General features: G+C 38.8%; 1 protein-coding gene across 5 annotated transcripts in view; it reads right to left on the bottom strand.

Moving 5' to 3' along the window:
- Positions 1-374: 374 nt before the first annotated feature.
- The window catches only part of DROSHA (drosha ribonuclease III), a 119,079-nt gene continuing 104,439 nt past the window's right edge, over positions 375-15,014 (bottom strand). For all 5 annotated transcript variants that reach the window (XM_014781559.2, XM_014781557.2, XM_014781558.2 and 2 more), the window contains 6 exons: positions 9,432-9,573; positions 7,868-7,950; positions 7,673-7,776; positions 5,388-5,480; positions 4,513-4,559; positions 375-789 (listed from right to left, as the gene is read on the bottom strand). In XM_014781559.2, coding sequence (XP_014637045.1) covers positions 659-789; positions 4,513-4,559; positions 5,388-5,480; positions 7,673-7,776; positions 7,868-7,950; positions 9,432-9,573 — 600 coding nt within the window. In that variant the 3' untranslated portion in view covers positions 375-658. The remainder of the gene's footprint in view (positions 790-4,512; positions 4,560-5,387; positions 5,481-7,672; positions 7,777-7,867; positions 7,951-9,431; positions 9,574-15,014) is intronic.

Raw genomic sequence — 15,014 nt, forward strand, 5'->3', positions numbered from 1 at the left:
TTAGCTCAGGGCTAATCTTCCTCAAGCAAAAAAAAAATCATGATTTCTCCCCTATCCTGATGATTCAAAGAATATATGCAACTCAAATGTCAGTCTTTCCCACTCCCATTAGCCAGTTAAATGTTAAAGGGATTCCTTCTACAAAGGATTCACTCCTTAGTGAAGGGTAAGTTCAATATTTGCAGCTCAGAACACAATAAACATCCAGATGAAAGCTGAAAAATCCAGTTAATAACCCAGAGATTTCAAAAAATATAGATATTAATAGAGCATAGCCCAAATACCTGGGAAAGTGAATTTTCCACTTGTCAGCTGAAAATCTGGAGTCACAATCTCAGACAGAGACAGAAAAGCAGGATCTATTCCACATGGAATATGCTTTTTGAATTTTATTGTTTAAAGAACAAAATAAAAGGGAATAGCACATCCACCAAAGTGAAGTTTTCCATTAAATAGAAGAGAAATCACATACTTTGTAATAAAGACCATCCAGCTAAAAACAGAATATGAGATCAGTAAAACAACAACAATTTGACTTCATGTTTTATTTCAATGGGCACACTTCATTCCTTGTCTAGAGGAAAACTGGGCTAGGTCTCAATGGGCAACAGCCACAGTTATTAAGCAAGTAAATACGCCACCACTTGCGTGCCCTCCTTTATTTCTTTATGTCTTCAGTCTCGTCTGGCTCTTTCTCTTGATGCTCTCTTTCCCACCTCATTTCTTTTAACTCTTGTCTGTATTTCCGTTCAATGAACCGCTTCTGATGGGCCATCTGGGGAAAGTTATCTGACACGAGGAGATATATTTTATACTTAATAAAGGATAGCCACTAGTGCAAAGAATGATGCAAACAACATATACACATACAAACATATATTCATACAAAATACAAAGAGTTGTATTTTGTAAGGCAAGAGAAAAAAAAAATTGTTCATTTTCTATTTATTTATTTATTTGGTGAGGAAGATCAGCCCTGAGCTAATATCCGTGCTAATCCTCCTCTTTTTGCTGAGGAAGACCAGCTCTGAGCTAACATCTATTGCCAATCCTCCTCCTTTTTTTTCCCCAAAGCCCCAGTAGATAGTTGTATGTCATAGCTGCACATCCTTCTAGTTGCTGTATGTGGGATGTGGCCTCAGCATGGCCGGAGAAGCGGTGCGTTGGTGCGCCCGGGATCCGAACCCGGGCCGCCAGTAGCGGAGTGAGCGCACTTAACCGCTAAGCCACGGGGCCGGCCCTCGTTTTCTTCCTTTATTCTTTTATCATTCAGAAATGCAATGGAAGTCTGGATCAGTACCCCTGATTCCAGATTTCAATATCTGATGTGAACTTCAGCATAAAAGGCACCAAAACATACAGAAATGTTAAAACATAGACATGTCGTTTCAGAATGTTTCCAACTAGGTGCTTTAACATGGTTCTCCTAGGAACAAGTGATCTTCAGGGAGAGATTAAAGGATGGAATAAAATGGAGTTGTATATGCTTGCAAAGTTCAAACTAAAAACTTCGAACAAATAATGATATTATCACACCATTATTTACCAAGAATTAAAGTGTCTGAAAAGAGCAAAAAAAGATCAGATGGACAAAAGGAGGCCACATTCTAAGTCATTATTTCTGATAATTCTATTTTTGAAATTTACCATGAGAAGCCCAAAGCTATATCAGCAACAGCAACTCAAGGAGAGCACTTTTATTTGGTTAAAGGAAACACGTCACTCAATAGCACAGTTTAAGCTATATTTAGTTTGGTATTTGACCCCGTGCAAGAGTGTTGACACAGTGGAAATCTTAATTAAGATTTAAAAATTTTACATTGTCACTTGTGGTATGTAACAAGTGTAGCCATGGAGTAAGGCATCAAGTATGGAGTGAGAAAAAACGTCATTTTACACACTTAGTTAACAAACACATATTTCAATAACAAACATCACGAAGGGATGCATGCAAGAATGAGAGCGACACAAGTTACCTGGTAACACAGAGGAAAAATGACACTGTTCTGCCTAACCAGGTAAGGGACTGTTACATACAAGAGGTAGACTTCATATTTAAAAACATGAGGATTCAGAGATGTGGGAGAGCATGGCATGTTTAGGGAAAAGCAAGTTCCATTTTGTCAAGGCTGAAGCGTAATAAAAGTGGATATAAATACATAGCACATTCCTAAATTCTTTTTCCTCCCTTTTTACATAGTGTCCCATCCTCAGGCCAGCTGGGAGAAGGGACAGGGACAGGGTGGTAGGAAAAGCATCTGAAAGGCAGGCGGTGAATCGGCAAAGACCTTGTATATCTGAGAGTCAGTGACGGATTTTAAACAAAGAGGAACAGGACATCTGGATTTTAGAAACAAAACAGTAATAAAATCCTATTCTCTAAATGATATTGAATCTATGCCTTACGTATTGTGTAAAACAAAGGTTTCAAGTAATATAAGTACTTTAAAAAAAATAAATCAAACAAATCCAAAAGAGAGAGCTGTAAAGCAAGTTTCTGCCAAATGAACCTACTTCCTCAATAAGTTCTACTGCGAAATTAAATTTGTGTTAAAAAACAAAATCCCACCACTCAGATCTAACCATTGGTAAACTTTTACATGTTCTTATAGGCCTTTTCCTATGAAGTAAAGGTATCCCCCACACATACATACACAATGTAAATGTGTGTAAATACTACACAGACACATAAACACTTAAAATCATTCCCCCACCCACCCTTATATTGGGAGAATACACTATAGGTACCTTTTTATGGGTACACTTTTTTTCACTTATTCTAGTATAAGCATTTTCCCATATCATTAGTCTTCAAAAATATTATTTTAATGGATGCAAAATATTACAACATTGACTAAAGCTAGGGTTGGTAAACTACTGTCCACAGGCCAAAGACAGCCCTCCACCTGTTTGGTAAATAAGGTTTATTGGAACCCAGACACCCATTCGTTTGCATACTATCCATGCCTGGAGGCTACAACGGCAGTGTTGAGTAATTGTGACAGAGATTGTATGGCCTGCAAACCCTAAAATATTTACTATCTGGTCCTTTACAGAAAATGTTTGCCAACCTCTAGGTTATACTATAATTTACTTAAACCTTTCCCTACTGTTAAACATGCAGTTTGATTATTGATTGATTGGCTATTATAAATCAAGTTATCATGATTATCACGGTACATGAACTTTAGTTCATAACTCCAATTATTTCCTTAGGTTTGACTCCTAGAAATGAAATCTCTGGATCAAAGCGTATGAACTTCTTTGAGGACCTGATACACCCTACCAAATTGCTTTCCAGCAATTTAAATAATTCACCACTACTAACATGTATGTGGAGGACAGTCAGAACAGGCCATCTCTCTAGCACTATTTTATGGCTGAAAGCAAACAAAGAAACTCCAAAGATAAGCTTTAATAATTTTATAGATGGAAAAGGAATCTCACTTTTATTTCAATATGTGATTGGGCATTTCTACATAAGGGATGAAAAAATTCCCTAACAGTCAACTTAAAACTCTCAGTGAAGATTCCATGGACACCGGACCCTGGTAACACGCTTCTGCCCCTACTAACTCCTCCCACCCCCAGGAAGCTCCTATCTGTTGATTTCCACTTGGCTCTTGGCCTTCTTGCCTTTCCTGGAATCTCTCCCACAGCTGAGAATCCTGGGCCTCTTCACTTAGCTTCCCGCACTTCGCTCTCACCCACATTCAGCTGGTACTTGAAGCATACTAGAACTGCATTATCATGTTTTACCCACAGGTTCTGCTGTGCATCACAATATACCACCGAAGAAAAATTTCTTGCACTTAAGCCTTCAATTTACAAAAGACTATGCAGTTCCCTACACAGTCAATTATGTAATTGAAGTTTCTTCAACGCAGCAATCCCACTCTTGGGAAGCTATCCCACAGAACTGAAAGCACCGATATATAGACATTGACTGTGAATAGTGATAAAAAACCAGAAATAGTGTCCACCAAAAATTTAAAAAGCTGAACAAAATACAGCATATCCACAGCCTGAAATATTATGCAGCCATTAAGACAGAATGAATTGGAGCCACTATGACCTGCAGGGCTGCCCATGATGTATTATTGAGCAAGAAAAGAAGGATGCAGAGAAATATGTAAATATATCCATTCTAATAAAACAATGGCCAAAAACTAAAGAGAAAAAACCTTCACATGTATAAGACTTTAGAAATATGGAGAAATATGTAGAAAGAAATACACTGAGTTGTTCACATGGGTTAGCTGGGCTGAGAACGGGACTCTAGGCAAAAACGGAAAATGAAAATCAAAAAGCACTTGGGAATACGTTTTTTTTAAATTATAAGCCAACTTTATACATATCTTATATTCTACTATGCTCTGTGTGGAGAATAATTACAAAGAAAAGAAGATCACCTTTTATCAGCACTTAGGATTTTTTTATCTCCCCATTTTCTTTCCATAAAACACTCATTCTGTTACGAACATATAATTACAGAAAAAGAGATAGGCTTACATTTTTCAAGTGCATCCATTGCTGCTCCCATTTCCGCTTGCTGAATACTATTAAATAAAACAAAGGTAAAGTACACTTTAACTTAAAGATTTTTTTCAAAAACACAGGTATGGCTACAAATTATTCAGGCTGATTTTCACGTTTGGTGCATAAAATTTTATCTGATCACCTCTACCATCATATACTGAATTGCACAGATAGGAATACATACAAGGGCATGCAGAAACATCATTTCTTTGCACGAAGCCTGTTTAAGTTATTTGTTCCACACTTTTAATACTGCAATAAAATGCCTTCCATTTATATGAGGTCTGAAGTATTTCTTAAAATTTGAATGTCCTCAGTGTAAAGCTTAAGAGGCAAAGAGTAAAAAAATATATGTATAGACAGATTTCAAATCACCTCTCAGTTTAAGATATAGATGGGATGGTTCAAAGAAAGGTGATGACACACACAATTCTTTTTACCTGAAGATGTGAGCATTTCCACAAAGCTCAAGTGAGTAGCAATAAGAGATTAAATGTCTAATGGTTGTGTCATGCATGACGTGTCTCAAAATGGTTGTAGCAATGTTGGCTACTCTGTCAGGTAACTAAAGCTGGACAGACCTTACCTGTGCACCAGGTAATGTGGTTTTCTCAAGGGAGCCAAAGCCCTTAAGGCAGTGGCACACCCGCTCTCCAAGGCCGATTCTCAAGTCTGGGGTGGGGCTTGGTGGGGACATTAACCCTTGGGATTCACTTTGCTATTACTCGTGAACATGCTATACTCTAAGTCAAAAAAGACAGACTGCAGAGTTGGGAAATACCAAGTAGGGACTTCTCAGACACTCAGGATGTTCATTCAAAGAAACTGAAAGTATTTTCTTCTCCTACCTTGGTCCTTTCCCACAGCCGATTCTTTCTCCCTTGAAGTAAACCGCCACAGTGTAGGTTCTGGCATGCGATGGCCCCACCGTCTGCAGAGTCCTGGAAGGGAAAAGAAAGGACAGTAATTATGGTAGCGTTATTTAATTGGTATTGCAACTATGTATCTCAAAAAAACCCAATGTACTTATTGCCTAGACAGAGGAAGGTAAAAATAACAAGAAAATTAAAGGGGCAAGTTTTGGATTTGTTAACCTGACAAATATAGAGAGCTTTTGAAGTAGGACGTTTTTAAAATTCTACACTGGATTTTTATATATTTTTTCCCAAAGCATTTATAAATAGTATCTGAAGGCTAACAGTGAAGTGAAAAATATTTTTAAACAATTTCAAAGTGTGTATATTCCAAGTGTCATAAAATTAACAAACTTTTATCAGAGAAAAGTTAACCATTTCAGTGTGGTCATCGTTTTTGTGCTAATCACAGCAAAAAGTAATAAATATTTGGGTAATACACCTCAAGCCACATCTGAATGGCTTCACATCCTTTAAGGATTCTTTCTAATGTCTGATATCATATCTAAAAGATCATAAAACGTATTTAATTTCTGAAACATCTGAGATCATTTCAAAGGTATTCTATAACGCTGAGTACACAACACAACTGCCAAAAAACAAAACTCCAGGTACTCTGGATTTTAATGACATGGTGCAGATTTCAAACGTGGTAAAACTGATAACTTCATGGAAAAGGGAAATTAAAATTTGCCAACAAAGATAATGGAATGAACACAGTAATCTTGAAAAAACTATGTAAAACATCCCCATCATCTTGATAAAAAAGAACAAACTCAACGTGTGCTTTCATGTGGGAGATTTATGAGAAGGGAGCAGAGTCATTTCCTTTGTGTTTATAAACTCCACGGGATGCAAGTACACGGATGGCTTCTTCAAGGTAACACTTATAATAATCATGCTTGCACTATGAGAAGTTTATCCTCCTTGCTTTATTTATTGAACCTTAATTATCACTTTGATGAGGAAATACTTTGAGCCTTTCATGTAATCCAGTTTGGATATTCATTATGCTTATTAGGCACATATTAAAGTGCTATTTCTGAACATTTGGAGTTTTTTAACGGATAAATAAAGGAAACATTGTTTAGCAAGTGACAGCTTCTTGGGACAATTTATAGCGGCTTGCTGTGGGGTGACTCAACCTTCTCTTGGCCTCGGTTTTTCTTTTAGCGAAAAAGCCCATAACGTGTTGTGACTATTAAATAAAAACATTAAAAAGGATTTAAAATTCCTGGCTGCCACTCGGGTGTTTTTCCTTAAGGATTTTGAAGTTTGAGAAAGTCCACAGGAGGAGGCTTTTATTCCACATGGACACTCACACAAATGTGTGTGCTGGCAACCATGTGTGCACACAGACAAGAGGTAAAGCAGTATTGAAACTAGATTTTTAAACATCCTTAAAAACACATATCCAGACAATAGCTTGAGAGGCAACCCACCTATTTTGATAATATTCCCTTTGTAATTCCTCTTTGAAACCACCTTCTGAATCAACACATGACTGTCTCAAGATAATTATTCTACTTCAGAGTCAAACCTCCTGTTTTCATCAAAACTGGTGTTATGTGTGTAATTACCTGTGTTCCTTTTAAATGACTTTTGGCTACCACACAAAGGATAAAGATTTGTCACTAAAGACAGTCAAAAGTACAGGGCAGCTTCTGATACACATTCTGGGGAGAAAAGCTCCAAATATCTGAATAACAGAGCAGCAGTGAAGAACCGCCCCGCTTCTTACAGTGACCGCCTGACAGCGAGCGAGCTTATCTGTCAGGCAATAGGGACAGAGGCCAACAGGGCTTCAAAGTGGGAGAGACTCCAAAACACTGTCACAAATAAGCATACACAGTCTTCTGATCTAGATGCACAGCACAGCAGAGGTGACAAGAAATAAGACGACAAATAAAAAACGGATATAAACTATTTAATTCGAATTTCTTATCTTGATCTCCTAATCTTAGTACGTCTTCCTAGTAGTTCACAGAGCATTTTAGAAATGGGAAGAAGCCTAGATCATTGAGTGTGACTCATTCACTTAGAGCTAAAAGACTTCAAAGCCCAAAGAGTTTCAATGTTGGGCCCAGAGGAGAGTCAAGATGTCTCAATCCAGGGCCCTTGTCACAATCACCCCACGGGTATTAGTTTTTCCTCCAGGCACATGGAGCATCAGCTCTAAGCTCACTGGATCCGATGCCCTGTGGACAGCAAGTACTTACTTGTACAGAGGAATGTCTGGCTCTTTTCCTTCTGTCCTAAGTGTCAAGCAACACTGCTGAAGTTGGGACTTGGGGTCATTCCAATCCTGATTCAAAATGAACTCCTGTAGCAAGTCCCCAAAAAGTATTTAGTAATGTGTTCTGGAGTCACCAAGCATAAAGCATACAACCAACTTAAATTTCATATAAGCTTACTTTTAATCGTGGAAAGAAACAAACATTCATGAAAGTATGAACATATTCCAAATCCTTATCAATGTATAGCGCTGCTATAAATGCTGAAAAAGAGAACATTTAAAAATAAATCACAATGCATTGCCATTTATCAGAAAAAGTAACAGACCTGGACTTTTAAGAAACATTTTAATAAGGTTTTCAACTTCCAGGCCCTCTTTATTTTTTAGCATTACCATTTCATTTTTCTTCCAACAAGACCTACTCTTTATCACTTACATTAGAAGTGGCAACTTAGATGTGTGATTAAGATGTAAAATCATAGAGTACAAAGACCAAATTATGGTTAGCTAAGGACTAAGTGAACAGTTAGTTAAAACGATAGACAAAATGCTGCTGTATAGCAGGGAAAAAATGATATCCAGGTACACAACCATGTTAACATCAAATAAATCAAAATATAGCTTCAAGATCAGATATGACATCAGAATGACCACATCCTTGGGACCTGCCATTCTCAATACCAATCTTGAGGAGATCACCCATTTAACAAGGGTCTGTGTTACATTTCATAAACAGAAATGGGACAATTTATAGATTCAATCTGCCCAAATAGAGGAAAAACTTAACACTGGGCTTCACAACAATATAACAATATATCCAACTTTGCATTAATAAATGGTGACCCCAAAGGCGACTTCATTAAAAAGTATCTTAACCAAGTAAATAAATGGTGAGTTTAAAGTAGGAATAAAAATAGCTTTCATGGAGCTAAAAAAAAAAATGCCAGTGAGACTGATCACTCAACTTAATTTTTTTATAATTTTAATCTCTAAATTTATTTTCTTTAATTGACAAAGAAGTTTCTTTATGTTCCTTAGTCAGACTGCCCTTGCATTTTGTAAATGAGCTGGTTTTACATGGTGGACTTTAACATTTGTATATAATTCCAATGCTCAAAAATACCATAACATTAAAAAAACGTTCCCAGGCCCAATCAATGGCCCACTTATTTTGAAGTAGTATCAGAAACAATAAAATTATGTGTGTAATCCTTTAGTTAGCTATAATAGGATTATTTATAATGCTATAAGACCATATCAGAAACTGTAGAAGATGACAACAACACTTGTCCATTGAGCTTTGAGCCCATTCAAAATAATGGATAACAGTTTTAGTATTTAGTGAATAAATTACCCTTCTTTCTTCTATGCCCCTATATAAAGGCTGCTGGATGGCAAAAAAAGCTACGATTCACTATTACCAATATTCATGTTTTGTTGCTGTGTCACACAAAGGGACATGACGGCTGAGCGTTAGGATGGAGTGGTATCAAGGCAGGGTGGGAGGGGGTATGACACCACTGAACACAGTCTGAACATAAAATTCATTATTCACACGTCTTAATTCCACATTATTCTCCTTCAAACAATATTTGGAGGAAAGCATACATAAAAATTAAAATAGAAAAGAGATTTCTTTAGTCAGAACATAAGAAGAAGAAGAGGAAGGATAAATGTTGGTCCATTTGATTTAAACTTTGAATCCGCAGGTTAAGAGAAAAGCTATACTTCATAGGACTCACATTCCAAAAGGTCTGCCAAGGTCTTGGTCCTAAGGGCCACAGGCCTCTTGGTCTTGTCGTTGGTGATGGCGTACTCCTGCATGCCCAGCTCCTCCGCTACCTTGGCTTGAGTTCTGTTATTCACCAAAGAGCTTCGCAACAACTGGCCAAAATGAATTGAGGTACGTTTAGAAACCATTTCACTTTTGATGTCTCTCACTCCTGTGTTGGGCCTAACCAGCCTGAGACCATCTCATTGACAGGAGACCAAGGTAAGTGATGGCTTAAGTCCTCAACCACTACCCCCGGGCAGCAGGGACAAACTCCAAACTCCATACGCTTCTGGCTTCTCCTTAGTAACTTACTCTGCTCCCAGATTTTACCTGACGTTTAAATAGTTCATTTAGCTGTTTAGTAGCAGTGAGCAGTGTTGGGAGGATGCTGTACCATGATTAAAGGTCATAGCTTCCATTAAGTTTAATGATACTAAATGAAGGAGCATTAAAATTTTTAAAAACCAACTTTATTGAAGTATAATTTACATATAATAAAATGCACCCATTTTAAGTATAGTTAGATGAGTTTTGACAACCTTCTACATTTCCATCACCCCAAAAAAGTTCCCTGAGCCCCTTTGCAATCAATCGGATCCACCTCCCACCAGGCAAACTCAAGCTGCTTTCTGTCACTGTACAGTAGTTTTTAAAGGAGCATTTTTTAAAAGTCTAAAATAAGCTTCAAGTTTCACGGCATTGATGCTAATTCTCATACTATAGGATTTGGGAAAGTAACGTTTTGGTATTATATAAAATATTTAAATTATTTATTTACATTTTTACTTTTATTGTTATTTTAAAAATTTATACCATATATCCTGAGTTACAGTTTTTCAAACTGTGATCCCTTATCTTTAATCAAATTAAAATATAATTTTTCACGTTTCAACTTCAAAAATTCAAAACAAAAATTTCTACTAGGAATTTCAGTCAGCTAAGAGTTCTCCAAGGACTATCCAAGTTGTAATATTAAACAATGCTTGAAAATTACGCAACCAATCCATCATAGAGGTGCCCATCAAACAAGCGTGGTTTAGGAATTTAACACTCGCTAATCCCTCACTAGGGGAAAGGTGGGGAGGGAGGCTGAGAGTAGATACAAAGATGGGAACTCACCGAACAAAAACTGAAAGTAATTATCCCCAGTCTCTAAGATTTGGGGGAAAAACGCACCTAAAACTAGAGTTTCTTATAGCAGATACAATAGTCTCCCCTTATCTGCGGCTTTGCTTTCCATGGTTTCAGTTAGCCCTGGTCAACTATGGTCAGAAAATATTAAATGGAAAATTCCAGAAATAAACAATTTATAAGTTTTAAATTGTGCGTTGTTCTGAGTAGCGTGATGAAATCTTGAGCTACCCCGCTCCATCCCACCCCAGGCATAATTCATCCCTTTGTCCAGCATATCCACGCTGTATATGCTACCTGCCTCTTTATCACTTGGCACCATCTCAGTTATTAGATCGACTGTGCCGGTATCGCAGTGCCTATGTTCAAGTAACCCTTAGTTTACTTAATAATGTCCCTAAAGTGCAAGAGGACTGAAGCTGGCAATTCGGATATGCCAAAGAGAAGCCGTGAAGTGCTTCCCTTCTGTGAAAAGGTGAAAGATCTCAACTTAAAAAGGAAAGAAAAAGAATCAGATGTTGAGGTTGCTAAGATCTATGGTAACTTTTATTACAGTATATTTTATAATTGTTCTATTTTATTATTAGTTATGGTTGTCAATCTCTTACTGGGCCTAATTTATAAATTAAATTTTATCATAGGTATGTATGTTAGGAAGAAACATATAGATTTTGGTATAGGGTTTGGTACTGCCCACGGTTTCAGGCATCCATTGGGAATCTTGGAACATATCTCCTGTGGCTAAGCAGACACTACTGTATACCAAATTCTTGGTCTATTACAATTCCTTCCTGCTGAGGAATATCTCTGACATCAGGGCCAAGAAGCAGGAAGCAGCTGTAAGTTGTGTTGGTATTACACCCCATGCCGTTCCACATCACACTTTGTTTATTAGATGCAAGTTTTATGCTCTCTGGCTCCATAGTGTCAACTGAGCTTATGAAAATCAAGATTTATTCTCAATGCCTGAGATTGCATCCTTGACAACAGATAAATAAGAAACAATATGTTCTTAATTTGTCTGACAATGATTTATGAAGCAGAAATACAACTTGATCTTCATAAGCCATGCTTGCTGTTGAGTTACAGACTATTATTCTTTGCTTGTCTCTGTCTGCTCCCTTCCTCCTATTTCTCCCTCTTTTCTTCAATAGAGTGTTTCAGTAAAATTAATACCCACAGAGAAGCTCAAAATTTTTTAAAAAGGCCTATAATATTAATAGAAGATCCAACCAATAGGGAGCCCACTAGCCTAGTATCTTGTAATTACAGAGTAATTGAGCTGGAAGGGAGTTTGTCTTTTTGGTTCGGATTTCTAATGAGGGGGTGGTTCTTAAAGTAGAGGCCATGGGGAAATAGGAGGGCTATTTTGGGAATATGGCTCGGCTGAGAAAGTTTGGTTCTCTCTCAATAAATGCTTTTGGTGAGAGGAAGAAACTCTAATTTAGGCTGCATAAATGGAGTTTTCGTGCCTCAGAAACAACAAGCGTGAGGTACACATGAGCACACACAAACCATGACACATCACTGGTTCCTGGGCCCCAGCTTCTGCCCTCCAGTCCGGGCTCCTCATTCAGTGTTGTGCAGTAACACTGCCTGACAGGGAAGGAGGAGAGCAGGGAGGAGGGAAGCAGAAACGCTTCCGGTTTTAGTTAAGATATGACCTGACAGGTCTTAAAGCAGCAGGGTGGCCAGCAAAAAATAAGATCTTTAAAGACGTTCTTGCCAAAAACTTAGAGCCAGTGGGGGGGAGAAGGAAGCTATAAATCACCCATATTTTTAGAGTCAGTTTAAATTTAGAAGATGAGTTGAAAAGAGTCAAGACCTTGCTCTTTACCTCAACAAGAAAATCCAAATGGCAGTTCTTTAAATGCCAGCTTCCATCCATGGCCTTTGCTTGAGTGAATCATGCTGTTTGCCAATGAGTGGGATCAACGGGATCACAAGGCATAAAACCCCCTGAAATTGTGTCAGTTCAGTGTAATAGGGGCAGAGGCCGATTCTATGCCAGGCCCTGTGCTGGTAGCTAAAGACCCCGAGCAACAGATCAAAATCCTGTTGCTGCCCTCTGTAAGGTGCTAATCTTCAAAGGAAGCCACACACACACTGGCCACCGCCATGCACTGTGGTAGCTGCAGTGACAGCACAGCGGCCCCAGTGCAGGTAGGTGCTCCTCTCCATCCCAGCCTTCCAAAAGGCCTCCTGGAGGAGCTGACCCCTGAGTAAAGACATTTCAGATGCTCGGTGACCGGGCTGGAACATCAGAATCACAAGGTGCTTCTGAGATACTGGTGTCTAGGCCTCTTCCAAGAACCAAGGATTACAACTTCTGGGGATGTAACGCATACATGTGCATTAAAAAAAAAATCCACGTAGGTGGATTCTGATGAACATAGAGTCAGAACTGCAAAATGAGTCAGCCAGCAGGAGAAAGGTGGGTGCTATGGTCTGAATGTTTGTGTCCCCCCAAGTTCATGTGTTGAAATGCTAACCCCTAATGATGATGGTACTAGGAGGTAGGGCCTTCGGGAGGTGATTAGGTCATGAGGGTGGAGCCCTCACAAATGAGATTAGTGGCCTTACAAAAGAGGCTCCAGAGAGAGCCCTTGGCCCTTTCACCACGTGAAGGTACAACGAGAAGCCTGTGACTTGGAAGAGGGCCCTCACCTGACCATGCTGGCACCCTGATCTCAGACTATCCTCCAGAACAGTGAGCAATAAATTTCTGCTATTTATAAGCTACCCAGGCTGTCGCATTTTGTTATAGCAGCCTGAATGGACTGCTATAGACAGTGGGGAAGGGTTTTCCAGGAAGATGGACCAGTTCTGGCAAAAGTGAGGGGCCATGACACTGCAAGGTGACTACCAGGTGAAACTGGAGGAGACATCAGAGCCGAGTGGGGGCGGCCAACGCAGGGGAGGCTGGCCAGCCTCTGGGCAGAAAGTCTTGCATCAGGTGATGTAAAGAAGTCTGTACCCTACTGTAGGGCAGGAGGAATACCAAAAGATGTCAAGCGGGAGCAGCGGCGAGGTAATTTTTGACTTTAGCAATAGCATTTTGGCAGATGGATTTCAATGGGGCAAGGTACGAGTTTAGAAAGCCTGCAGATGGGATGCTATAACTTACTATTTTACAATGAGGAAATACTTGCTTTTAATTTTTTAGTAGAAATTTGGAAAACGAACATTAAACACCCAGTTGAGCAAGAGACAGTTATCAGACAGTTTTGCAAACAACACCTTATGTTAGATGCAGTAGTAAAAAGCAAAAGATGTGGCACCAAGCTGCCCGGGGTTCAAATTGGGGCCCTTCCACTTTCTGGCGAAGTGACCTTGTGTAAGTTACTAAATCTCTCAGATGCTCAATTTCCTTTTCTATAAAACGAAGAAAGTAATACCCACCTCGCAGGGTTGTAATGACAATGAGTGGATGAATATACAATCTTTAAGTACAATGACTGGCACAGAATAAACACACCAGAAATATGAGCTGCTGCTATTATCCACAACAGCATCATCCCTAATAGGGAAGATGTGTTTGCTCCTCAGTTACAGGGAAAGCGTTATAGAAAGTTCTAGGAATTCCTCTCGAATTGTTTTCAATGCAAAATGTTCTGGATACCTGTTCATTCGTTGTCTTCAAAGCTCTTCATTTTACCAAGTGCTAAGCTATCCTTAACAACTTTTTTTAACTCCCCCCAAAAGGCAAAATTTAATTTGAAATCACCAGAAAAAGTGAAGAAAGCCATTGTCAGGGCTCTCTGTTAAGCTGACAATGGGATTGCTGAGTTCCTGATGCAATGGCAGGGACCAACATAAATATCACAAACCTCAAATTCTGATTGTGAGAATCCAGGATGTTTTCTATTATCTCAGCACAGCAGTCTTTCATAATTAATTTAAACTTAAAATTTAATAAGAAAAAGGTTTATTAGTTTAAAACAAACAAAGAAACGTATTGTCATTCCTCCAACGCCTCTATTCACTCTTAATTCTAAAGAGGAAACCACAGCTGTGGGGCACAAGCTACCAAAGAGGGCCACCTAGTGTAAACTAAGTAGACTGTGATTTAGTCTTTTGAGGACTTTAATATAAGAGCATGCAGTGAAAGCAGAATATATTATTAAAAGTGACAGTGATGCGCCACACAGGTCTATTGTACCCAGAGTGGCAGCCAGATGGTCTCCATTCCCCAGGATAACTAAGGAAAAGGTACCTGAACGCTAGCAGGCAGAACACAGGTCAGATAGAAAGAGCCAAATTATGTCAGTGACGGAGAAACTCTCAACCAGCAGGCTGTGGAATCTATCCTCTCCAAGAGATCTTTTAGATAAGACACCTGTTTGTCTGAATGATTCATGCTTAGTGCTGTTTGGAGGCAGCAAAAAGGGATAAGATCACTGGTTCTCAAACTTTTTAT

The sequence above is a fragment of the Ceratotherium simum genome, chromosome 18 (genome assembly GCF_057802395.1).
Source record: "Ceratotherium simum simum isolate JZ-2026a chromosome 18, ASM5780239v1, whole genome shotgun sequence".
Lineage (NCBI taxonomy): Eukaryota > Metazoa > Chordata > Mammalia > Perissodactyla > Rhinocerotidae > Ceratotherium > Ceratotherium simum.